Source organism: Carlito syrichta, unplaced genomic scaffold, assembly GCF_000164805.1.
Source record: "Carlito syrichta isolate Samal-C Ts95f unplaced genomic scaffold, Tarsius_syrichta-2.0.1 Scaffold90612, whole genome shotgun sequence".
In the NCBI taxonomy this organism is placed as follows: domain Eukaryota; kingdom Metazoa; phylum Chordata; class Mammalia; order Primates; family Tarsiidae; genus Carlito; species Carlito syrichta.
The window spans coordinates 151374-178089 of NW_007034708.1; the positions used below are offsets into that span (position 1 = coordinate 151374).

General features: G+C 45.3%; 1 protein-coding gene across 1 annotated transcript in view; it reads left to right on the top strand.

Annotated features, from left to right (window-relative positions):
- The first annotated feature begins 23 nt into the window (after positions 1–23).
- LOC103261022 (kinesin-like protein KIFC1) overlaps positions 24–26716 on the top strand; it is a 49934-nt gene continuing 23241 nt past the window's right edge. Inside the window, exons 1-7 of the mRNA XM_008058656.2 lie at positions 24–95; positions 7395–7460; positions 9411–9533; positions 11603–11741; positions 14064–14167; positions 17624–17712; positions 21711–21747. Of these exons, the coding sequence (XP_008056847.2) occupies positions 24–95; positions 7395–7460; positions 9411–9533; positions 11603–11741; positions 14064–14167; positions 17624–17712; positions 21711–21747 (630 nt within the window). The remainder of the gene's footprint in view (positions 96–7394; positions 7461–9410; positions 9534–11602; positions 11742–14063; positions 14168–17623; positions 17713–21710; positions 21748–26716) is intronic.

Sequence of the window (26716 nt, forward strand, 5' to 3'; positions counted from 1 at the left end):
TGGGACAAGGCGGAAGCAGGGCGATGCCGGCGGGGGGCGGGCGCTGGTGGAGCTTCTGGGAGCAGCGGGCCAGGCAGCTGCAGTGCCAGGTTCGGGTGAGTCGCGTCTCCCTCCCAGCTCAGAGTTGAGGGGCAGAGTTGAGGGGCAGAGGAGAATGTGGGTGGGTGCCGGGGCTTCACTGAAGAGTAAAGAGCCCTGGGACGGAGGACGTTATCTGCCTCCTCTACCCTTCTAGGCTCACAGACCAGTGGTTGGGCCCATCTTCCTCCACCTAACTCCACCCCAGGCTCTCACCTCCAGCTCCACCAGAGCCGCCTCTGTCCTCCTTCCTGGGGCCTCCTCTGTCTTTCCACCTGGGTCTTCTTTTGTCCTCCCACCCTGAGCCTCTCTCCTCCTACCTGGAGCCTCCTCTCTCCTCTCATCTGGGGCCTCTCTCCTCCCGACTGTGTCTTTTTCTGTCCTCCCATCTGGGGTCTCTCCCACAACTTTTTAAAATGCCTACTGTGCTGTGCAAGTGCTGGGAATACAAGAGTTAAGCAACAACAAATATAATTCCCCTAGTCACTGCTCAGATGCAGGAAGTGGATCAGTAAAATAACCACAAAATAGCAAACTTGGGACAGTGTGACTATGATCTGTGCTGCTGAGTGGAGGTGCATGGTCCTACGAGTGTTTGTAACTCAGTGTCTGGCCTCATCTGAAGAATCAGGGATGTCCCCACGTCATGAGGGTTGAGCTGAGCTCTGAAGAGATGAGAAGGTGTGACAATGAGGTTGAGTGTGAAGGAAAAGAGTTCCCCATGGAGGACAGCGGCCTGGTGGCACCACGTGGTGGGCAGGGGTTTCGGGCAGAGGAACCAGGGAGCACAGGAAGCAATTGCGAGCCGAGGCTGGGAACATGGCAAGGGGTCGGGCCATGCAGGGTAGGCTGGACTGTTAAGAGTGTTTTCTCTATTTTGAGGGCAAGGAGATGGAGAGCTTTTAAGAAAGGAGGGGACCCACAATTGGATCCACATTTTGAAAATGCCACCTGTAGAGTGCAGTGGTCCAAGAGCAGGAGTGAACATGGAGGCTGATGGGAAGGGTGCTGTCTGGAAGAACACCAGGGTGGCAGTGGAAGACCTTGGGGACCTGCTCCAAGCAAAATGTGAAAACCATACAAACAGCCATTTACAGCCTCTGGGAGTTGCCTAAGAGTGTTCATCAAGTGAAGACACACTTATCCAAGGAAATACACTAAAACTCCATAAGAACAGCGGTCATCTGTGGCTCCTACCCTGGTCCTAGCTCAGTTAGACGGAAGCCCCACTCTGGGTGGGTATAGCCAAGGAGACGGGACTCCCTCTCCCCTTAGCTCCCAACTGCAGGGCCCTTCATCTCACCAGGAGAGACAAACCACCAGTGTTTCTCACTAAATAAAAGAGGCTAGATTCCTGGTGAGTCCAGTGGAGGCTCCCTTCCTCCACTCAGCCTCCACTCGTAGGATGGAGGTTCTAGCCCAAGAACAGCAGACCAGGAATACCCAGTTTCAATTGCTGTATCCCACCTTAATTGTAGGACATGGGCTTCCTCATAAGAGAGACAAGCTGAAGAGACCAGAGGCAGCTCTTCTGACCAGAACAGTGACTTAGAGATTTTTCCAAGACACAATCCATAACAAAAGACAGTTCTGAAACTCTGAAGCTCTTCCTGGAGGAACTGACTTTGTTTGAAACACAGTGTGAGGAAGTTCGGGCCTAAGGACATGCTCAGAAACAATTGCTCCTCTAAATTAAGAACAGCAAATTCATCTGCAAGGGCTGCATAACCAAATACCACAGACTGGTGGCTTAAACAACAGGAACTTATCTCTCACAGTCCTGGAAGCTGGAAGCCCAAAACCAAGGGTTTGGCAGGTTTGGTTTCTTCTGAGGCCTCTCTCCTTGACTTGTAGATCATTATCTTCTCATCGTGTCCTCCCATGGTCTTTCCTCACCCCTAGCACCTCTCTGTGTGTCCAAATTTCCTCTTCTTATAAGGATACTAGTCAGATCAGAGTAAAACCCTCCTGCCTGGCCTCGTTTTAACTTAATTATCTCTTTAAAGGCCCTATCTTCAAATATAGTCACATTATAATGTATTGGGAGTTAGAGCTTCAACATGTAGATTTGGATGGAGGACAAAGCCCAGCCCTTAACAAGCAATGAAAACCCAGTCCAGAACAAGCAACAAGCTAATCCATAGGCTATTTAGGTAACTAGAGAGAATAGACAGCCAGAGAGACAGCTAGAAAGGCCCTCCTGGGATTAGAACAAACCTTAAAGTTAAAAACTATTCCTGCCCCAGTTTAATTGGACCAGATATTGAAGAAATGTTTGCCCCAGGTCATTGTTGAAGACAATAGAGCAATCAGTTGGTAGTTAATGGAGCTTAACAGATGGATGTGATACTACATAAGGTAACAAGGGATCAGGGAAAGAGATCTTGCAAAACCCAACACAACCCAGAGTAGCTGTGTGCATGCCTGTGTGTAAGGGTGGGTCATGCTATCCCAAGCTATCCCAAATACTTGACACAGCAGAGGAAATAGGCTTCACTGAAATAGTCTATTCAAAAGTAAACAAATGAGCAAGCAAAGAACAACAGAACTAGCTGCAGAAGGGGAGCCAGCAGCATCAGTATCCAGGGTTTTCACAATATATTACTGATAGCATCCAATTTTCAATAAAATTTACAAGACATGCAAAGAAACAGCAAAATGAGGTGTGGGGACAAAACAGAAAACAAAACTGCCTGTGTGAGGGCCTCAATGTTGGATTTAATAGACAAAGACTTCAAAACAACCTATAAAGATGTCCAAAGAACTAAAACAAAAACAAAAACAAAAACTGTGCCATTAGAAGCACAGGAAACTGTGACAATGTCTTACCAAATAGATAATATTAGTAAAAAGGTAGACACTATTTTTTGAATGATAATCCTGGAGTTGAAAATGCCCAAAATGAAAACACTGTCTTGCAGGGCTCAAGGGTAGATCTGAATTGATAGAAGAAAGAATCACCAAACTCTCTGAAATTAATAGAACAGACCTCAGATAAAGATGCAGGACATTTAAGCACACCAACATATGCATAATGGAAATAAAAGGAGAAAAGAGAGAGACAGGAGCAGAAGACTATTCAAAGAAATAATTTCCAAAAATTGCTGAAAAATATGAATGTACAAATCAAAAAAGCTCAATGAATCCCCAAAGTAGTATAAATACAAAGAGTTCAAACTCACACACATTATAATAAAAATGTTTGAAGCCAAGACAAAGTGAAATCTTGAAAAGAGAGAAAAATGTATTGTCAGGTACAAGAGAGCCCCAAAAGGATTGACAGCTGACATCTCATCGGAAACTATGAAGGCCACAGGGCAGTGGAATGATATATTTAAATTTAAAGTACTGGAGAAAAAACAAAAACTTGTCAACTAACCCAGAATAATTTCCAGCAAAACTGTCTTTCAAAAATGAAGGCAAAATAAACATGTTCTTAGATAAAATTGGAGAGAATTTGTTGTCAGCAGGTGCACCATACAAGAAGTAGTAAAGGAAATTCCTCAGGCTGGAAGAAAGTGGAACTCCATGGAATCCCTAGTCCACAAAGGGCATCAGTGAAGGTAATTATGTAATTGTAAAAGACAGTACCTTTGTATATTTCTTCACTTTCCTTCTCCCAGCTGATTTAAACATCAATTGCATAAAACAAAATGTGTGTAGTTGGGTTGTTGGCCTGTAACATATCAAAATATATTTCACAGAAACAGCCTAAAGGATGTGATGAGAGCAAAGTTTATTAGAGAGGGAAATGGCACCAGATAGTCTTGAATTCACAGGACCAGTGAAGAGAAACAAAAATGGGAAAGAAGAAGAGAAATAAGCCTTATGTATGAATATGTACTTGCTCTCCTTTCTCTTCTCACCTTCTTTAATTAGTGTGAAATTATGTAAAGTAATAATTATAGCAATGTGTTGTTATAGATTTGAAACATGTATTGATGTATTATGTATAAGAATAATATATAAAAGAGGAAGGAAGATTACAGCTATCTAGGAATAATGTTTCTCTGCCTCAGTGGAATTGTTACTGTGAATAGGCAGGAGTTTTTGCCAGGCTCAGATGCATATGGCAGGCCCCCTAAATGAGCAGCCACTAAGGAAATAACTCAAAAAAGATAGTCAAAATAATTAAGGTGCTACACTGGGGAATATCCATTCAATGCAAAATAAAGTAATAAAAGAGGAACAAAGGAACAAAAAGACACAAGCTATACTGAAAACAAAAAGTAAAGTGGCAGGCATAAATCCAACTAAAATAGTAATATTAAATGTGAATGGATTAAACAATCAAAAGGCAGAGATTTTCAGACTGGAGAAAAAGCAAGATCCAACTACATGCTATCTATAAGAGATACACTTTAGATTCAAAGGTACAAATAGGTTGAAAGTAAAAAGATGACAAAGATACGTCATTTCACCATCAACCATGAGAAAGCTTGATGGCTATACTAATAGTAGACACAAGAGACTTTAAGACAAAAAAATTACCAGCGATAGAATAACATTCTGCAATGATAAAAATGTAATTTATCAGGAAGATATAAAAATCATCAATATGTATAGATATAACAACGGGGCTCTGAAATTAGCAAAACAATAAATGACCAAATTGAAGGCCAAAATAGGCAACTCAAAAATAATAACTGGAGACTTCAGTAGTCCACTTTTAATGGTGGATAGACCAACCAGCTGGATCAACAAGCAAAGAGAACAACAACTGAAAATGAAATTAAGGATTCCATTTAACAATTAAAATAGCATCACAATAGCATCATCCCATTTAAAATAGCATCAAAAATACTTTGAAATGCATTTAACCAAAGAGGTATAAGACCTAGACAATAAAGATGGTACTCGTCATTATTATTCACAGGAGAAGGCACAGAAACACTCATGAGACACCACTGCATACCCACGAAGAGGACTATGATAAAAAAGACAGGTGATAACAAGTGCTGGTAAGGATGTGGAGAAACTGGAATCCTCAAATTTTGCTGGTGGGAATATAAAATAATGCAGCTGCTTAAACCTTGAACAATTATAATGCTATAAGGAAGCAATTGGCAGTAGTGGGAAACTGTCAGGGGAGGGCAGGTGGGATTGACAGTTAAGGGAAACTGGTAGGAGAGGGAGGGGCATACCTCATCAACAAGGGTACCTGCATGATCAATGTTTATATACCTAACCCTGAAAGGTACCCCACATCTTTATAATAAAAATTTGAAAAAAGAAAGAAAGAAAAAAGTCTGCGGCTCCTCAAAATGCTAGGTATATACCCAAGAGAAATGAAAATATTTTCCCACCTTTACAAGAATGTCATAGTGGCACTATTGATAATAGTCAAAAAGGAGTCATCTAAATATCCATCACTGCTGAATGATGTGGTATACCTATATGATGGACTATTATCTGACAATGAAAAGGAATGAAATTCTGATACTGCTGTATGCGAGTGAGCCCTGAAAACATGATGCTGAGTGAAAGAGGCCAGAACAAAGACCATATATTGTATGTTTCCATTTATATGAAATGTTCAGAAGTGTCAAATACACAGGGACAGAAAACAGATTAGTGGTTTTCTAGGGCTGGGGGTGGAACATGGTTAGAAGTGATGTCTGAGGGTTTCTTTTGGGAGAGATGACAGTAAAATTTTAGTGGTGATTATAGAACTCTGAATATACTAAAAGTCACTGAATTGTACACTTCAAATGCATAAATTATCTGGCATGTGAATTGTACCTTGGTGCACATACGGAAAGAATGTCACAATTCAGGAAAGAAGAAGAGTGGGCAGAGGGAGGTGGGTATCAGCTGTAGTGGCTATCCAGATGAAAGAAAGTGATATCTTGGACTTAGGTGGACTAGAGTAAATTATTCCAGGGGTGTTTTTTTAAAGAGGTAAAGTTGACTGCACATACCAGTGGGTAGTGTGGAAGACTCCCAGCTTCAGGCTTCTGTAACCAACCACAAAGAGTGTGGAATCACAAGCAAGGTTGTCCTAAAAAGATCACAGGTTGATTGTGGGTGACCTATCAGCAGGCTTGGGGGAGGAGGAATCCCCAGCAGGAGGGACTGAATCCCTGGGAAGAAGGGGCTGAATCCCCAACAAGTGGGCCTGAATCATAGTAGGAGGGACTGAATCCCCCACAGCAGGGAGTGAATTCCCAGCAGAAAAGACTGAATTCCCAACAGGAGGGACTGATCCTCAGCAGCAGAGACTGAATCTCCAGCAGCAAGGCTGAATCCCCAGCAGGAAAAACTGTTTCCTTGGCAGGAGAGACTGAATCCCCGGCAAGAAGAGCTGCCTGTGACCCCACCTTTCTAGGAAACTGGTGGTTCCTTTCCACTAAGTTCTCCAGTTTCTGGCCACCTGAGTGTTTACTATAACTAGTTAATGTTTAACTCCTCTGCTTCCTGCTCTCCAATGCCCTCCTGTCTATGTGGGATCAAGCCCATCCTTCTCCCTGGCTGACAAACACCAAGCAACGCTCTGGCCTCTGCCTGGACCTCAGCCTCCCTCGTCCACTCACCCTGTCCTGAACATGCCAAGCTCATTCATACCCCAGGCCTTTGCTTGACTTTTTGTTGGCCTCATTTTCCCTTGGCTGCTCTGACAGCTTTCATCTGTCCCAGTAGGCCTCTCTAAGGGAGGTTGGCCCAAGGCTCTGCATTCCTAACAAGCCCCCAGGTGCTTCTGTTGCTGGTCAGGGGGCACACTTGGAGGAAGTAGGGCCATAAACTAAGTGTGGATGGAGGGAGGGGAGCCAGGCCTGTGGGGTTCAGAGCTGGCTTCATCTTCTGTCCTGTGGTGTACTATGGTCACCCACACTTCACAGCTGATGTTTCCTGTACAGTCATGCATTGCTAGATGACAGGGATGCATTCTGAGAAAATATGTCATTAGGCCATTTCCCCTCTGGGTGAACATCATAGAGTGTGCTTATACAACCCTGACGTCTAGCCCACCACAGGCCCAGGCTGCGTGGTGTGGTCTCCTAGGCTGCAAAACTTTGGAGTGCACTGTACTGAATACTGGAGGCAATTGTAACACAATGGTGAGTACTTGTGCATCTAAATATATCTAAACATAGAAAGGTGCAGTAACAATGCAGTGTTGTCATCTTTTGGGTCCACTATTGACCAGAACATCATTACATGGCATACGACTATGGCACTCAGAGCCTGTGTTTTATTCTTTGTGTGGTGTTTGTTCTGAGGATGGACATGATAACTGATTAACAGAATTCCCACAGTTCCATTCAACCAAGTAAGCGCTGTGCTGATAATTTCCCTTTGTGGCTCCTTGGTTATAGGTCAAAGAAGAAAGGATAGCTGAACTCGAAACAGAAAATGCTGTTCTTCATCTGAAATTGGCGGAGGTGATGTTTTTAAGTGTCTTGCAGATGTTGAATTCTATCCAGTGTGTAGTGACTCCATGTTGAAGTCAGCTTTTAGCCCTTGTAGAAGAAATAAGTTGAGGGTGACCCTTCCTTTGACCTCCACATCAGCAAAACGTTTCCCTTTGAGGATTTTTTCATTTGGGGAGACAAAAGTTGCTCAGGGTAAGATCAGGTGAATAGGTGGGGCACAAAGGCCATTCTGTTTTTGGTCAAAAACTGCTGAACACTTAGCATGGTGTGAGCAGGTGCACTCATAAATCACCCATCATGAAATGGGCAAACATATTGAAAGAATCTCCCAAAAAATTTCACTGAAGCCAAAAGCAGCCTCTCACGACAATGCTAGCAGGTACACTGATGCCGATAGTTTCCTAGAACACTTACCGAGTGGGGGAAACTGTACCACAAGAGATCCAAAAAATAATTCTGTTTTCTTTTGCATCTCCCTCATGTATGTTTAAGAATCCTGCTGCTAAAAGTCTCTCAGTGTCGTAGCTTTATCCTTAAGAAAACCTCTTTTCAGTCACCATCACAACAGACTGTGAAAACCTCTGCCCCTTCCCCTAGTACACTGTTCCTCTGCTCTTTCCATTTTGGGATCTGCCACTCTCAGCCTTGGCCTTGGCATTATACATAAACAGCTCCCCAAACAGCCCCTCAGACAGGCCTCTTCAGAAACCCCCAAGACAGGCCCCAGATGCCCCAAGACAAGTCCCAGATGCCCCCAGATTGGTCCCAGATGCCCCCAGATTGGTCCCAGATGCCCCCAGACAGCTCTCTAGACAGGCCTCCAGATAGGCCGCAGATACCTCTAGACAGGTCTCAGACACCCCCAGACAGGTCCCAGACACCCTCCAGAAGCTCCCATTCAGCCCCCTAGATAGGACTCCAGACAGGTCCCAGATACCCCCAGACAGGTCCCAGACAGCCCCCTAGACAGACCTCCAGACAGGTCCCAGACACACCTAGACAGGTCCCAGACACCCCCAGACAGGTCCCAGATACCCCCAGACAGGTCCAAGATACCTCCAGACAAATCCCAGACACCCCCAGACAGCCCCCTAGACAGGCCTCCAGACAGGTTCCAGACACTCCCAGACAGGCCTTAGATACCCCCAGATAGCCCCCTAGACAGACCTCCAGACAGGTCCCAGACACCCCAGACAGGTCCCAGATACCCCAGTCTGGTCCCAGACAGCTCCCTAGACATGCCTCCAGACAGGTCCCAGATACCCCTAGACAGATCCCAGACACCCCTAGACAGGTCTCAGATACCCTCAGTCAGCCCCCTATACAGGACTTCAGAGAGGTCCCAGACACCCCCAAAAGGTCCCAGTTACCCCCAAACAGCCTCCTAGACAGTCCTCCAGTCAGGCCCCAGACACTCCCAAATAGACCCTTAGGACTCCAGACAGCCTCAGACATCCCCAGACAGGTCCCAGATACTCCCAGACTGGTCCCAGACACCCCCAGACAGACCCCTAGATGCCTCCAGACATCCCTCAGACAGGTCCCAGACACCCCTAGACTGGTCTGAGACACCCTCAGACAGGTCCCAGATGCCCCTAGATTGGTCCCAGATGCCCCCAGACAGGACCCAGATGCCCCTAGACTGTTCCCAGACAGCCCCCTGGATACACCTCCAGACAGGCCTCAGACACCCCCTTACACAGCCCCCCAAACAGGTTCTAGACCCCTCCCCCAGACATTCCCCCAGACAGGTCCCAGACAGCCCCCCAGGAAGGCCTCCAGACTGGTAGATTATGGTGGATTATTTTCACCTACTGTCCATGAGGCTGGTTGCATCTTCACGTGGGTGCATCAGTGCATCGTGGACACCCCGTAACTATTCTTTCCCCAGGGAGATGCATCTGCTTCGACTTCAGGGTTTTGAGACTTTAACTTCTCTTTTACTCCCTTCTGCAACAGTACCAGGGGAGGCTGGATGAGAGTCGCAGGGAGGCCGTACAGGTCCGCAGGCTGTGCAACCAACAGCGGTGTCTGCAGAGAAATGCGCATTCCGCCTTCAGCCAGCTGGGTCGTGCTGCTCAGGTGAAAGTGGCTTCACCGACGCCCGTATTTCATCGGTGTAGTGAATGGTTATGTTTAAGAACTGGTAATGATGGTGACTATGCCTATCAAAAGAGATCTGGTCTCATGGAATTAAAAGAAGACAGCATAAAGAAGCCAAGCTCTCCTGGTCAGATGAGTGGCCCTCTTTAAAAGAGCATAACATCACAACTGTTTTCTTTCTTTCTTTCTTTCTTTTTTTTTTTTAGTTGGAATCTCACTCTGTCACCCAGGCTGGAGTGCAGTGGCACTCTCACAGCCATCCCAGCATCGACCTTCTGGGTTCTGGCAATCCTTCCGCCTCAGCCTTCCAAGTAGCCAGAACTACAGGCATGTGCTACATCACTTGGTTAATTAATTTATTTATTTAGTTATTGCAGAGACGAGGTCTTGCCGAGTTGCCTGGGCTGGTCTCAAACCCACGGGCTCAGGCAATCCACTCTCCTCGACCTCCCAAAGTGCTGGGATTACAGGTTGAGCCACCAAGCCCAGTCACGACTGTTTTCTTAGTCAGTGGTAGTGTTCACTTTGGGAGTTCTGCTTTCAAACATTTATTACATTGAAGATTAAACCTCAAAAAAAGCACATATGATTGTCATCTTGAGCAAAAGTTTGGCCGCGAGATGGATTGTCTCAAATAGCTATGGCAATAGTTGATTTTATAAGTCAAAGTTGTTCTTGTTTTAATTTTAATGTTAAATGGCAGAAAACCAGTTTATGCATGTCAGAGTAAATAGATCTGTACAACATGTCATTAAATGTCAACAGCTCCCTTTAAACTGCTAATAGTTTCTGGAATGAAAAGTTAGAAAGATTGTTATTCCATATAGCATACTTGGCAATTCTCCAAGGTGAAATCGTGGTAGGATATTTTTATACCTTTGATTAAGAACATTGTTTTACCTTTTGTTATCAACAATGAGACCAGAGTAAAAAATAGGAAGAAAAAAGCATTATTACAACAATGAAAACAACATCTGTAAACAGGATTAATGTGCTCCCTTTGTTAGTCAAAATTAGAAATTTCCCTCATAAACTGACTTAGTGTATTTAGAATGTGTTTACATAGAATTAGTTTTTATTCTCTTCCAAATGAATAAAATTAATTTATCTTTGAATGAGATATATAACTTTATCTGTATTCCATAGAGGAAAAACACTTTCATTCAATTTAGTGTTGATATGTTATTAAAATGTTTCCCAAGCATATGGATATTATCTGCATTTTATAGAAAAAAGGTTAAAGAAACAAAGAATATCTAAATGCAGTTATGCTTTTATGACTTAAGATATCTGATTTTAAATATTAAATGGCAGGGCCTTAGTTTGTTCCTTTTATGGACCTGTCACATCTTCATCCTAGAAATCCTTGCTGTAACTTTGGGGGAAGTAAGAGAACATCAAGTGCAGGGGACCAGTTGCATTGTTTCTAAAGTTCTCTAGAAGCTTCCACAACTGTTGCTTCTGGACTTTCAGTTTGTATGTTCCTATGGCAGATGGTGTCCGCTGGCATTTTTTTCACCATGTGCTCATGGTGATTAAGCTTTCAGAAGGTGGGTCTAGAGAACAGATTGGAGCACTGCTCCCCATTAACAAGGGGTGATGCGGAGACTGAGTCTGAGCCAACACCACAAGGAAGCAAACAACAGCCGGAAGCGCACCCTGAATCCAGCATCGCCTCCCATGTGTGCAGTGAGTGGTGCTTCCTACGGAAACTGCAGAAATACTTGATTTTCTGTCTCTTGAATACTTTAAAGATATACAATATGTAAAACCACACATGCTGTTTCAAGTACAAATCCAAGATGGGTTGAATCAGAATTTCTGGAAGTGAGCGTGGGCCTGAGCCATGGGACCCTCCCCACCTGGAGCTGACATGTCTGTGAGGAAGAACTTCTGCCTTGAACAGGTTCCATGAATCATGCATGAATGCACAATGGTGCTAATTGTGTGGTTATGTTTTTATTTTATAGAAATTCATAGGATTATTGTATAGTTACACTGTAATCATATAGCTAATTTTATTAATTGTGCATCTTCCTATTTTGTAGAAACTTAAACAAGACATGATGGAGTTCCGCTCTTCCTCTCTGATCCTCTTAAGACGTTACCAGGATCAGCATCAGCACTGTGTTTCTGAAATGGTGACTGCAGTTCGGCATGTACAGCTCAGTGGCGAGGCTCTGCGAGGTAGGAGGTCCTTGACAGCAGTCCACGTCCAAGACAAGAGTCTGCAGACTTAGGCAGATGGCTACCTAGGTTTCAAGTCTTCGTTCTTTTCACTTTTAGCCGACGCCTAAGTCAAGGGTGAGAATAAGCACCATGGGATTTAGTAGCATTTGTTAAGTACCCACTGTTTTCTGCACCTACAACCCCACCGCTAATGGGGGTCACTCAGAGAGCAATGTCTTGACCTTGACAGTCATTGCTGAACTGGGACCAGTGTCCACCTGGGACTTTCTGTGTCAGATTTTCCTGAGGTGTGGGGTGAGGGTTTCTGTCTTACCAGGTCAAGTGTTCCTTAATTTCTAGGCAGTCCATAGCAGGTTGGTTACTCTTGGTCATGGTGGATTAATCATCTTCAACTGCTGTCCTTCTTGAAGCCATGAAAGAACTTTCTTTGGTTCTGCGGTTTTAAGCTCTTCCCCACATAGCACCATGTGTGCACGAATCCCATTTCCATGGCTTCTTCGAGTGCTCAATGTGTCCACGGCACGAAACAAATGCGTTCCAGGCAGGGACGCAGCCCCCAGGTCGTCTCACTGCTGTTCCCAAGTGCATGTCTGAAATGGCCTGGACTTAAGCTGTGGTTCTGCAGTGCTAGCCAGTGTTCCACCCTAAATGCCTGGAGTGGCTGGGGACCTCATGTTGACGTCCTCAGTGTTCTGTTCAGTGACCACCTGGAGGACCTCAGGGGATGTGTGTGCACACGCGTGTGGTCCTGGAAGTCATTGCTCCAGGGGAAGGGATGGCCACATGATTTTGTGAGATCAGATACCTGAGCTTTGAGACAGCTTTGAGTGAGGTTTTGTGGGAAATCCAAGGGGTGCAGGGGGCAGACAGCCATAGTTTTCTTCCTGCAGAAATGCTGACGTGTGATGATTTGGTGGCTTGCTCAGTCCCCGCCCATAGGTGTTGATCCCATGCACACCCTAGGGAGGCCAGCAGGGAGGGAGGGGCCCTCAGCCTGTGCATTCGGACCTGGAGGTCGAGCTCGGGGTCTCAGTGGTCCTGGTCATGGCTTCCCGGGCACCTTCTTCCTGGATGCCTTCTCCCCTTGTGTTCGAGCTCTCAGGGCTCAGTCCCTGGTGCCATCAGTGGGCCAGGTGACTCCTTCCAGCCTTCCTCCGACAAGAAGGATGTTGGAGCAGTGGAGACTGGGCCAATACAGTTGAGCCAGGTGACCGACCACCTGCTTGGAGGGTCAGAGCACAGGGTCCTTCCTGCTCTCTCTTTTCTGCGTTCAGCCTGGGTCAGTGACCAGCTGTTTCCTGGAAGAAGCCTGAATGTCCCTGTGAGGGCAGGCCGTCTGGGAACCCTTGGGCCAGGGAAGACATCCCTGGACCAGGGAAGACGTCCCTGGGCCAGGATATCTCCTGGGGACCCTGAGGCTCAGGGCAGATGTTCCTGGTCCAGGCTGTCTCCTGGGGACCCTAGGGCAGGAGCAGACATCCCTGGGCCAGGTGGATGTCCCTGGACCAGGCTGTCTCCTGGGGACTCTTGGGCCTAGGGCAGACATCCCTGGGCCAGGCCATCTCCTAGGACCCTGGTCCTGGGGCAGATGTTTCTGGACCAGGCTGTCTCTGAGGACCCTTGAGTCAAGACAGACATCCCAGGGCCAGTCCATCTCCTGGGGACCCTTGGACCAGGGCAGACATCCCTGAGCTGGGTTGCCCCATTCTGCCAAGTAACACATGAGATGCTGGGGCCATGGGTGTCACTGATCTCACAGCTGCAGCCATCTCCCACAGCATGGTGCTGACCCCCACTTCTAGATACTCTGTGACACAGCGGTGGTGGATCTGGGTGTCCAAGCATGGCCAGGACCTGCATGTAGCCTCCAGTCACCCTCACATTGTGACACAATCCTGTCATTGCTTGGACAGGTTTCTGAATTGCCACTCCTGAGTGACAAAACTGAAAGTCAGAGCCAGGTATCTCCCCTTCTCCCATGCCAAGGTCTCTGTGAAACCCCCAGGTGCCTTGAGGAACAGACTTCCTTGGTTGTGGCAGGTAGAGTGACAGCATCCACCAACTGCTCCATCCCAGGCCACAGGGTGTGTGGTGCCAGGACACCGTGTGAGCTCTGTGTGTCCTCAGTCTCCTGAGGATGGTGCATCCAGCACCTCAAGAATCAAGTACACTCAACCACACCCTGCAGCCAGTCTCTGCTAACTCCACTGGGTTTTTAAAAATACCTCCTGTACTTAGGACAGTGACTTGACCTGCAGGGCCATGTGGCCTCCTCTCCCGTGAGATGCCATTGTAACGTGGGTGAAATTGTCCTTCCAGCATGTCAGTCAGAGGCAGCCTGCCTCCAGCGGTCCCTCCAGGAGGTCAGCACCCGTTACCAGCTGGAAAAGCAGAGGAGACGATCCCTTCACAACAGCCTGGTGGTAAGCTTGCTGGGTCAACTTGTCAGCATCACCATTTGACATTCAGAGAAAAGTGGTCAGGAAAGACCAAGGTGGTGACGCTGAGGAAAGACCTAAGTGCTAAGTGGAACAGCAGCAGGTGCAGAAATCCCCAGTAGGACCATCCAGGGCAGGCTGGATGGCCGGGGTGGCCTGACTGGGGCTCAGGGGAGCAGAAGGGGACAGCGGGGATTGCATATCCCCTTCCCCAGAGGGTGATGGTGGCTGGGGAAGTGGGTGGGGAAGTGACACATCTGAGTTATGCCTTCAGAGGTCACTCTGGCTGCTCCAACAGGAGTGGTGATGAGGGGGTAGGATAGGTTGCCGCAGAGTCAGAGTGCTGGTGGCCTAGGCCATGCTGGTGGACATGTGGGTACAGCGAGATGGCTTGCTCAGACCAGGGCCTCTGAGACCAGCTGATATGATGTGAGGCCAGAGCAGGAGCAGAGGGTAACCTACAGAGACACAAAGCCAAGTGCAGGAAACTGGGAGCTTTGCCCTAAGCGGCGATGCCACTAGACTCAGGGGCGTGGAGTCGTGGTGTGTCCTGCCTCGCCACACACTTCTAGCCTCCCCTCTTCAGGCCTGCTGACAAGATCCCAGGGACCTCTCTCAAGGGTATGAAATCTGAAGTCCACAATGTTTCCAGTGAAGACTCAGGGCTCTATTGACCTCCATAAAGGTGATTTACTCAGAGAACTTGTCTTCCGTGGGACTTGGCTTCCATGAGATGTGGCTTCCGTGGGACGTGGTTTCCATGGGACATGGCTTCTGTGGGACTTAGCTTCTGTGGCTGCACTTTGGCCAGGCTCTGCAGGTTCCGTCACCCGTACCAGAAAACTTTTCTCCTGAGAAGAGTCTCCCTTGGCTGAGCTGCATCTAGTTGTTAGACATAGCTAAGAATAGTTCTGATTTTAAGCACCTCTACTTAGGTGGTTCAGTGCTCTAAACACTGACACAAGAGGGCATTTATTGAGTGCTTACTTTTTAAAGCACTTTGGTGCATTTTCTTATTTAATCTTCACAATAGCACTACCTCCCTGGATTGCTATAATGCAAAAGGAGACATCAGTAAAGTGCTTGGGACTTCAGAAAGTTCTCAGTCTGCTGTAGTTTTCCTCAGCAGGTATCTGAAAAGGGCAAAATGAGCCTTCCTAAGATAGACACAGGGCTCACGTGGACTAGTTGGTTGTGGAAGAGTCTATGTGTGCTAGGTGAAGTCTGGGTCTCCCTGTTCAGCAGACAGGTCTTTGTCCACCCCTGGGAATGTGTTGATAGGATGACTGGTGTCAGCTCCCATGGAACCACAGAGATCAGGAGACCTGGCTGTAACTCACTTGGTATAAGCCACTTACTGGTTTTCAAAAAAATGGCAGTTGCTATGTGGCACAGCAAGCTGGATAAACTTGCTGTGAACATAAGACAGCATTTTAGATGGGAGGATCAGGTTTCTGAGCACCTACAAGGAGAAAGTATCACTTCCTGGAAGCCTGCGGGAGCTTATAAGAATAAAAATATGGTAAGTCCCCTACATACGAACCTTCAAGTTATGAATTTCTTCCACGTCAGCAAAACATTTCCCTTTCAGGATTTTTTCATGTGGAAACAAAAAAGCTGTTGCTTGGGGCAAGATCAGGTGACTAGGGAGGGTGGGGCATGGGGGTTACGCTGTTCTTGGTCAAAAACTGCTGAACACCTGGTATGGGCAGGTGTTGCTTATAAATCACCCATCGTGAAATGGGCAAAAATGCTGAAAGAATCTCCCCCCAAAATTCACTGAAGCCAGATACAGCCTCTCACAACAACACTAGCTGGTACACAGATGCCGATGAGTTCCTAGAACACGTACCTAGCAGGGGAAGCCTGTACTGCAAGGGACCTGCTCTCCAGAAGATGATTTCATTTTGGGGGGGTCCCTCCTCATATGCTGACATTTCTCATGCTTTCCCACATGAGTTTCCATAGTCTGAGGGGCTGGGAGGAACCCCTGGCTCCCTTAGTGCTGGTCCAGAACTTCTTGGGGACCAGACACCTGGTTACTGACAACATATGACTTTCATTGCTTTTCCTGAGGGAGTAAGTCATTAGTGTCGGTACCACCTAGTAAGTGGATGACTTGCTGGGCATCACCCACATCCGGGCATCGGGATTGGAGAAGCAGCGAGTGTCTGTCCTCTGCCTGTCACCACACTAGAGATGTGCTTCTCCTTCTAGACATGGCATCCAGTGGATGACACTGACCAGGAGGCCCGCCAGGCACACTGGGGGCTGGAGCGGGGGGGAATCTCAGGATGTCCCAGCCGAGTCTGAGTTTCTGACAAGTGTCGTGTGGAAGAGAACAGACTCCAATACGTTCCCGGAGTTATAAAATGACCAGTGACTAACAGATGTCAGCACAGGAGCAGGAAGGACTTTCTAGTATTGAGCCAATGCTCACCCACCAGGCAGTAATCCCTCAGTGCTAAGGTGTCTGAGCACCGTCTGGCAGAAATCCAGCCAGCGGGTACATGACTCCACACACTCGTAGTATTACATAAATGTTGGGTTCATTAGCTCTTCTTTCCCTGCCCAGGAAGGGTGTGGGTTTATCATTATACAGTGTTCGATGGTACATTGTGCAGGGAAATCTGTCGAATAACAGATAACAAGCCCAAGCACCGAATTGCCAAAATTCTTCCCAAAATGCCTAAAAGATTTAGCCCAGGATGCCATTAAAAGGTGTTTCTTTTGGTACTTATTACCAAGTGATAACCATTTACCAAGTGAGCAAATTTGTGAAGTATGAACCAAGAAAAAAGCTGGGTGTGGTGGTGCATGCCTGTAATACCAGCATTTTGTGAGGAAGAGGTGGGAGGATCGCTTGAGCTCAGAAGGTTGAAGATGCGGGGAGCTGTGACCACTCCACTGCACTCCAGCCTGGGTAACAGAGTTGGCCCCTGACGCAAATAAAAAAAAAAAGAAGAAGAAAAGGAGCCGGGCTCAGTGGCTCAGCCTGTAATCCCTTGCTTGGGGAGGCTGAGGTGAGTGGATTGCCTGAGCCCGCAGGTTCGAGATCCGCCTGGGCAACTTGGCGAGACCTCATCTCTACAATAAATAAAAAATTAGCTGGTTGTGGTAGCGCACGTCTGTAGTTCCAGCTACTTGGAAGGCTGAGGCAGAAGGATCGCCTGAGCCCAGCAGGTCGAGGCTGTGGTGGCCGGGAGCGGCCACTGCACTCCAGTCTGGGCGACAGAGTGAGACTCCAACTCAAAAAAAAAAAAAGAAAAGAAAAGGAAAACCTACAATAACACTGACTGCTCACAGCTCTGTAGGGCTTTTCAAAGTCGAAATTTCATGTTGTGGCTCTAACGGCTACGTCATGGGTTCACACTCTCTGAGGGAATGGCTCGACTGCTAAGCACTGTTCCAGTGTGGACGCTTAAAACCTCTTTGTTGTAGGAGCTGAAAGGGAACCTCAGAGTTCACTGCCGGATTCGCCCTTTGCTGCCTTTTGATGATGAATTTGATGGCACAGTTTTGCAGAACAGGTGACACGTCTCTGCTGTGTGTGTGTGTGTGTATGTGTGTGTGTGTGTGTGTGTGTGTTGAATTGGAGCCTCACCTTGTCATCCAGGCTGTAGTGCCGTGACATGCTCACAGGCACCACAGCCTCTACCTGCTGTGCTCAGGCAATCCTTCCACCTCAGCCTCCCAAGTAGCTGGAACCACAGGTGGGTGCCTGTGTGTGTGTATTTTAAGGAAAAAGACATAGAAACACCACAATGTCCAAGCCTCCCATGCTCCTACCCCTGGTTCCAAAGCAGGAGATTCTCTTGTCCTGGGTTTTGCTGATAACGGGCAGTCAACAGACCCTCAGGAAATGGCTCAAAACTGGAGAAGCGCATGCAGCCCTCCTGCCCAAAGGGTCTGGCCTTCTCCAGGGCTGCCTCTGCTGTCCTCTGGGCAAGGCCAAGGCTGGTTGGCTCTTTCCTTCCATCATGTCACATCAACAAGGGAGCACCCTTCTTTGTTTCCCCAAGAACCTCCAGCAGAGTAGGTGGTGACTCCTGTGGATTCATGGACACTTCTGACTCAGAGAGGGCTTGGACGGTACTGCTGAATAATATAAAACCACTTGAAACCCTCCCTCTTCAACGTGCACTTGAAAACCACCCTTGTATGACTTTCATTTCTTCCCCCGACAGTCCCACATCCCCCACCCGCCTGCCCATCAGTTCCACATCTGGCTCTCTTGCCTCCTCAGGTGCCACGCCCACAGTTTCCTCAGTGGTGCCCACAGGCCTGTGGTGGCCCTGCGCACTGGTTCCTACCTCTGGCTTGGTCAGGTGGTTTGTCTTGTCCCAGGTCCTCCCCCATCCTGTCCAAACTCCACCCTCCACTAAGGCCCACCTCAAGTCCTGCATGGATTTGTGTCATGCACAGAAGCCTCTGATTTGAGAAGTCTCTAGAAAGCCCGTGCTCAGTCCTAGTTAGGTGGTATCTCAGTGTGGTTTTGATTTGCATTTCTTTAATGATAGTGAGGCTGAGCATTTTATATATATATATATATATATATATATATATATATATATATTTGTTGGCTGCTCATATATTTTCTTTTGAGAAATTTCTATTCATGTCTTAGGGATTACTTGGGGTAAAACACACAGTATGTAGATGGTGAAAAATAAAGGACACTTTCTCTTCTCAAAGGCTTAAGACTTTGACCTTGCTGACGATGGCACCTGATGTACTTTCTCGACTCATGGCCTTTTGTCATTGGTAAAGGACAGAAATGTCAAGTCCAGCGGTGTGACACTGGACAGGTTGAGGATCCCTTATTTGAAACACTTGGTACCCGAAGTGTTTCAGATTTCAGATGTTTTCAGATTTTCAAATATTTGCATCATATGCTTACCAGCCCAGCATCCCTAGCCTGGACATCCAAAATTTGAGATTCTCGGATGTGCGTTTCCTTTGAGTGTCGTGCTGGTGCTCAGAAAGATTCGGACTTGGAACATTTTGGATTAGGGATATTTAGCCTATAGATAGTAGTCCTGAAATGTAGTAAGCTTTTTGAACTTGCTTTTCTTTCTTTCTTTTTTAAATTATTATTTTAAAATGGGATACAATTCAGGATTAGGTATACAAGTGGTCATTTTATAGGCCTCCCTTTGGTTCTCACTTTGCCTGGTTTGGGATCAGGTACCTTTATTGATATTATGTGCCCACCCCCCTCCGGCAGTGTCCCACTACTGCCAATCCCTTTTTTATAGTATTATGACAAATGTTCAGGGTCCACTTATGAGTAAGAACATGTGGTACTCAGTTCTTTGTTTCTGTGATAGATCACTGAGTATTATAGACTCTAAATCCATCCAAGTTGCTTTGCAGTCCATAATTTTGTTCTTCTGTATGGCTGCATAATATTTCATCATATATATACTCATCAAAATTTTTTTATCCAGTCCACTCTCACTGGGCAGTACAGTTGGTTCCATGTTTTTGCTACTGTGAATAATGCTGCAATAAACATGCGTGTGCAGGTATCTTTTTCATAGAGTGATTTGCGTTCCTCCAGGCATATTCCCAGAAGGAGGATTGCTAGGTCATATGGCAGGTCGATTTTTAGATCTTTTAGGAATCGCCACACTGTTTTGCAAAGAGCTTGTACTAGTGTACACTTCTACCAACAGTGTAGAAGTGTTCCCTTTTTGCTGCATCCTCTCCAGCATCTGTTGTTTTTTGAATTATTGATGATAGCCATTCTGACTGGAGTTAGGTGGTATTTCAGTGTGGTTTTAATTTGCATTTCTTTGATGATTAGTGAGGCTGAACATTTTTTGGTGTATCTGTTGGCTGCTCATATATCTTCTTTTGAAAAGTGTCTATTCATATCTTTTGCCCATTTTTCAATAAGGCTGTTTGTTTTTTTCCTTTCGGCATGTTTGAGTTCCTTGTAGATCATAGCTGTTAGGCCTTTGTCAGATATAAGTTGGCAAATACCTTTTCCCATTCTGTGGGCTGTCTCCCTGCTCTAATGATGGTTTCTTTTGCTTTGCAGAAGCTTTTCAGTTTGATGAGGCCCTGCTTGTCTATGTTATCTCTTATGGCATGGGCACCTGGGGCTTTGATCAGGAATCGGCTGCCTATTCCAATTTCTGTAAGGGTGTCTCCTGCATTTTCTAAGATTCTTATAGTTTGAGGTTTTACGTTTAGCTCCTTGATTCATTTAGAGTTGATTTTTGCGTATGGTGATAGATAGGGGTCCTGTTTCAATCTTCTGCATGTGGTCAGCCAGTTTTCCCAGCACAATTTACTGAGGAGAGGTCTTTTCTCCTCAGTGGTTGTTGGTGGAGGATTTGTCGAACAAGAGTTGGTTGAGAAATTGAGGTTTTGCTTCTAGAATCTCTGTCCTGTTCCATTGGTCTATATGCCTGTTCTTGTACCAATACCAGGCTGCTTGAACTTGCTTTTCAAATGGCATTTGCAGATTGTTTTAGTTACTTTAGCAATTGACTCCTGAGCTTCCCAATGGGGGAGCCACCTACCACAAGTACCTGATAAATTTGAACGAGGCCGACATAGTGGCTCACGTCTGTAATCCCAGTACTTAGGGAGATCACGATGAGAGGATCACCTGGGGCCAGGAGTTGGAGACCAGCCTGAGCAACAAAGCAAGACCCCATCTCCACAAAAAATAGAAAAATTAGCCGGGCATGGTGGCATGCACCTGTAGTCCCAGCTACTCGGGAAGCTGAGGCAGGAGGATCACTTGAGCCCAGGAATTTGAAGCAGTTATGAGCTTTTTTTGTGCCACTGCATTCCAGCCTGGATGATAGTGTGAAATCTTGTCTCAGAATAAATAAATAAATGCAAATCAAATAAAATCAGAAATTTTGTGTCTCAGTTGTACCAGTCCCATTTCAAGTGTGAGACTGGGCAGGGCATTTGGACACACAATGTTTCTATCATCACAGAAGCTTCCATTGGACAGTGAGGCTCTGGGCTGTTCAACTTCTCAAAGGCTCACAAGAAGCTCCCCAAGCTTTGTTGATGCTCTTAAGTTTTTTTATGCTCATTTACTACACCATGGCCAGGAGTGGCCTCTAACCACTGCCATACTAAGCCAAGGCTGTGTCACAGGAGATGTTTAAATATGAACTCCGGGACACAGGTGACTGTCCTGTACAACACAGACAGGGAGTAGAATGCAGAAAAAAGAATGACATAGGTGTTAGAGATGAAGTGAGAAGGATGGGGAGATGAAAATAAGAAACTAAAAAGTAAGGAGTCAGGAAGAATAAACAGGATGAGGCCAGCCCACATGGATTTTTAGAAGAGGCTAGAAGGATAGACCCACAGATACACAAGCCATCAGGGGACCCCTGTGAGGCATCATGAGTGAGTCCAGCATGCAGGGAGAGAGCCAAGAAATAAGGAAGGTTGGCAGAGAAAAAGCATGAGTGTTTTAGAGTTTGGACGTTAAGAATTCAGCACACAATTGCATCATGACTTGAGTTGTAATCGTCATTTTTTCCCCCAGCTCCAACTCGGGAGAAGTGACCCATGCAGTGGATGACGTGAGTAGTTTCCAGCAAATTGTATTTCGTGAGATGCGTCCTGCTGGGTGGCGCATAATACTCTCTTGAAAGTCCTACCTCTGAGAGTAACTCAGAAATTGAATAATACAAAATAACTTCTTTATTTTAGGTTTTCTTAGTTGACAGGAGTTGTTCTGTTTCTTGATTTCTATCTGCACATGAAAATAAAGAAGCATTCGATGCTATTTCCTCAAGGAACATGGCCCCTGACTTGCAGGTCTGTGGGAGGAAGTTATTTAGCTTTGGTGAATTTTCCAGCCCAAAAGACCAATCAGTGCAAACACAAGCCCCTTCTAAAATTCAGAGCACCAAGCACAGAGATACGATATAGTATCCGTGATAATACTATACACCATGAGCTTTGTAATCCTAACCTGACACAGACGTGATTTTGTTTCTCCTCAAGGTCTCCATCTTGTTAGTTTTATCCACAAAGAGAGCTAGAAGCAGCCATGAGAAGCCCAGACCCAACTGCGGCCTCTGAGTCTCAAGTTCTTGGAGAGAGAAATGCCCCTTAGATGGCTGGGTCTGGGCAGAAAAAGATGGGTGCTTGCTATCCAGGCAGCAGGGGAGGTTATCCCCACATCCATGCAGGGGATCCCCCCCCATGCAGGGCAGGGACACGGAGCTTAAGAAATGGCCGAAGCTGATGAAAATATATGATTTTATTTTTAAAAAATACACTTGAGTTCCTAATAATTTTTTAGAAAACCTCACTGGTTACCTTTGTAGGGTGCTAGCCCATCAGCTCATTGTCATCAATGAAATGATAAAGGGAAAGAAACACTTATGAGGTCCTTCCTATAGGAAGCCTATTTCAGGGCAACTGCGGAGGCTTTGAGGGAACATCTTTCTTTATAGAAGATTCCAACTGGTAAGCTTAGAACAAATGACAAGTGTGAAAAACTCCATCTGAAACCCCATATGCAACAGTGACCCTTGGCTCATCAGTGACCGCTGGGGCTGATAGGATATCATGACGGAAGGTCCTGGAGTCACTCTGCATGCTCTAAGCACACACAGAGCCCCCCAAGTCAAGATGTGAGATGTGAAATCCTTGTGATGGGTGCAATGACTGGGTCACAGCACCATCGAGGGTGCTCTTGAAAACATTCTTCCCAACACGCCAAATCCAGAACACGGGACGTTTCCTAAACAGACTGCCTGGTTTCTCTCACAGATGAATAATACCCAACAAGGGAGGAAGGCACTGCAGAGCCAGAGACTGAGGAGGCTCAGCCTCACTGAGTGTCCTTGTGTGGAGCCGGATACATGAGCCAAGAAAACTGGGTGTGCACTGGGTGTGGGCAAGACCTAGGCTCCACCCTCTTAGGGCCTCGGGCTGGACCTGAGAATGAAGTTGGCTGTGATGAAGAAAGTGTGTATGTTTGCTTGATGTGAGGTGTGCCTGACACGGAGCCTCGCGAGAAGACAGAGACCCAGAGAGTTGGCAAAATGGACTCCACGAGTAGGGACGAGTAGCCCAGCTCTGTGGGGAGACCAGAGGACACTCCGGGCCATGTCACCAAGGCCAGGGCCTCTCAGCCTCCACTCCCACCTATCGTGACAAGAGTGTCTGTCTTTCTGGTGCGGGGAGGAGGCTCTCACCAGGCATTTTAGCTCCCACCTTCAGGAAGCAAAGGGAGGTCAGAGCTCCACCTGTGTCTGCTGCTCAGGCTCATGCAAGCAACTCTCACGCCAAAGGAGCCCGTTCTGGGGAGGCACCTTCCGCCACACTCCCAGCGACATTCATGTTAGAAAGTGTGGTCATGGTCAATGGCATAGAGACTGTGTTAAAAAAAAGTTCTCACCAGCCAAAGATACAGACAGTGGCATTTACAGATCACATGGCATGCTGTCTGGCTTCAATTTAAAGGATGCTGGGGAAAGGGAGGTGAGTTTTGCAGGATTGTCTATAAAACAAAACTGACCAAGTGGTGAACACTCCTGATGCAGATGACCGTGTGCGAGGCTTCACCAGGTTATTTCCACGGGTGTTAGAAAGTCCTCAGCAATACAGTTTAAAAAAAACACTTTGGGCTTGGGTGTCATTCTGGCCCATGATGGCAATAACAACCTGAAATTAGAAAGCGTATGAAATGATGAACTCTTAGCTAATATCAATGCTTTTGAATGTAATATGGAAATCTTGGTCATGGCCAATTTGAGAATGTTTTTATGTTGCACTGGTTACTATAAGTTTCATCTACAGTTTCATAGGACCTGTCATCTGAGAAAGCTTTATTGCAGTTATGCATCATAAATTTTAGAAACTCTCTAATAGTGGTATTAGTTCATGAATTGATGGCTTTATATTTTTTACCAAGAGGCCAAGGTAATTTTTATAGCTGTATTAAAAAATTACTCTGATAGAGTCTCTGGAAATAAACACATTAAAAATGTCTTGTTTTAGCCGGGCTCAGTGGCTCAGCCTGTAATCCCGCGCTTTGGGAGGCTGAGGTGAGTGGATTGCCTGAGCCCGCGGGTTCGAGACCTGCCTGGGCAACTTGGTGAGACCTTATCTCTACAATAAATCAAAAAAATTAGCCGGGTGTGGTAGCGCGTGCCTGTAGTTCCAGTTACTTGGAAGGCTGAGGCAGAAGGATCGCCGAAGCCCCAGCAGGTCAAGGCTGCGGTGGCTGGGAGCGGCCACTGCATTCCAGTCTGGGCGACAGAGTGAGGCCTCAACTAAAAAAGATAAAAAATAAACAAAAAACAAAAAACAAAAACAAAAATGTCTTGTTTTAAAATATTATTTATTTATTCAGTTTTATTTAGGTATGATTGACAAAAATTATATACGTTCAAGGTGTACAGTGTGATCTGATATACACATGTATGCACACTGTGAAATGATTTCCACAATCAAATTAATTAATACATCCATCATCACAGGCAAAGAGACACACACACTTTATTTTATTTTTTGACTGTTCTTTTCTTTTTCTTTTTCTTTTTTTTTTGAATTGGAGTCTCACTCTGTCACCCAGGCTGGAGTGCAGTGGCATGCTCATGGCCACCGCAGCCTCGACCTGCTAGATTCCAATGATCCTTCCGCCTCAGCCTTCCAAGTAGCTGAAACTATTGGCATACACCACTATGCCCGGCTAAGTTTTGATTTATTGTAGAGATGAAGTCTCACCAATTTGCCCAGGCTGGTCTTGAACCCATGGGCTCAGGCAGTCCTCTCACCTTGGCCTCCCAAAGTGCTGGGATTACAGGTATGAGCCACTGCACCCAGCCTCTTTTCTTTTTCAATTGACAAAGTATAAATGTACATATTCATAGGGCACATAGTGATGTTTTGACACAATGTATAGTGAACAGACCAGGGTGATGTCATATATATTGTCTCAAACAGTGATCATTTCTTTGTGTTGGGAATATTCAGTGTCTTCCTTCTAGCTAGTTGAAACTATATGATATGTAATATAGCTAAAATAATGGTTATAGTGTATATAACTGTATATTATATATTTAAAATGTAACTATATGTAATGGTTATTATATATATATAATGGTTATATATATATATATATATATAATGGTTATGTAATTATCACCATTCTATTATCTATGTGTAGCAGCACCATCCTATATATATATAATGGTTTTGTTACTATCGCCATCATATATATATATATATATATATATATATAAAATGTATGTATAAAACCATTCTATCTGTATATATACATATTTAATAGTTATATATATATGGATATCCAGTTTTCCCAGCACCATTTATTAAAGAGACTAGTTTTTCCCTAATCAGTGATCTTGGCACTTTTATAAAAAATCAGTTGACTATAGATATGTGAATTGATTTCTGGATTCTCAATTCTGTTCCATTGGTCCATGAGCCTTTTTCTATACCAGTACCATGATATTTGAGTTACTAGAGCTTTGTAGTATATTTTGAGATCTGGTAGTGTGGTGCCTTCAGCTTTGTTCTTTTTGCTCAAGATTACTTTGGCTATTAGAGGGCTTTTGGGGTTCCATACAAATTTTAGGAATTTTTTTTTTCTGGCAAAAATGTCACTGGTATTTTGATAGGAGTTACATTCAATCTATAGTTTTCTTTAGGTAGTGTCATCATTTTAACAATATTAATTCTTCCAATTCATGAGCATGGGATGTCTTTTCATTTGTTTTTTGTCTTTTCCAATTTATTTCATTAGTGTTTTATACTTTTCCTTGTAGAGGTCTTTCGCTTCCTTGGTTAAAATTATTCCTAGGTATTTTATTTGTTTTGTAGCTATTATAAATGGAATGCAGCTACTTCCTTGTGTATAGGCATCCTAGTGATTTTCAGATATTAATTTTGTATTCTACAACCTCACTGAATTTATTTACCAATTCTAAGAGTGTTTTGGTAGAATCTTTAGGTTTTTCTTTTTCTTTTAAGTCGGAGTCTCTGTTGCCAGTCTGCAGTGCAGTGGCATGATCATAGCTCACTGCAGTCTCAGCCTTCTGGGCTCAGTTAATCCTTCCATTTTAGTTTCCTGAGTAGCTGGGACTGTAGGAGTGCAGCACCACACTCAGCTAGTTTTTTTTTAGACACCCATGGCAATAGCCTGGTGAAGCCTCGTGCACAGTCACCTGCGGCAGGAGTGTTCACCACCTGGTCAGTTTTGTCTTAGCTTAATCTTGGTAGATTGTGTGTTTCTTTTATTTGTTTCTTCTAGGTTTTCAAATTTATTGGCATATAGTTGTTCATAGTAGGCTCTAATGATCCTTTGTATTTTGGTGATATCTGTTTTGATATCTCCTTTTTTTTTTTTTTTGCCTCTGCTTTTATTTATTTGGATCTTTTCTCTTTTTTTTCTTAACATAGCTAACCATCTGTTAATTTTGTTTATCTTTTCAAACCAGGCAGCTTTTTTTTTCCTTTGATTGTTTTTAGTTTCAATTTTATTTCCCTCTAAACTTTATTATTTTCTTCTAC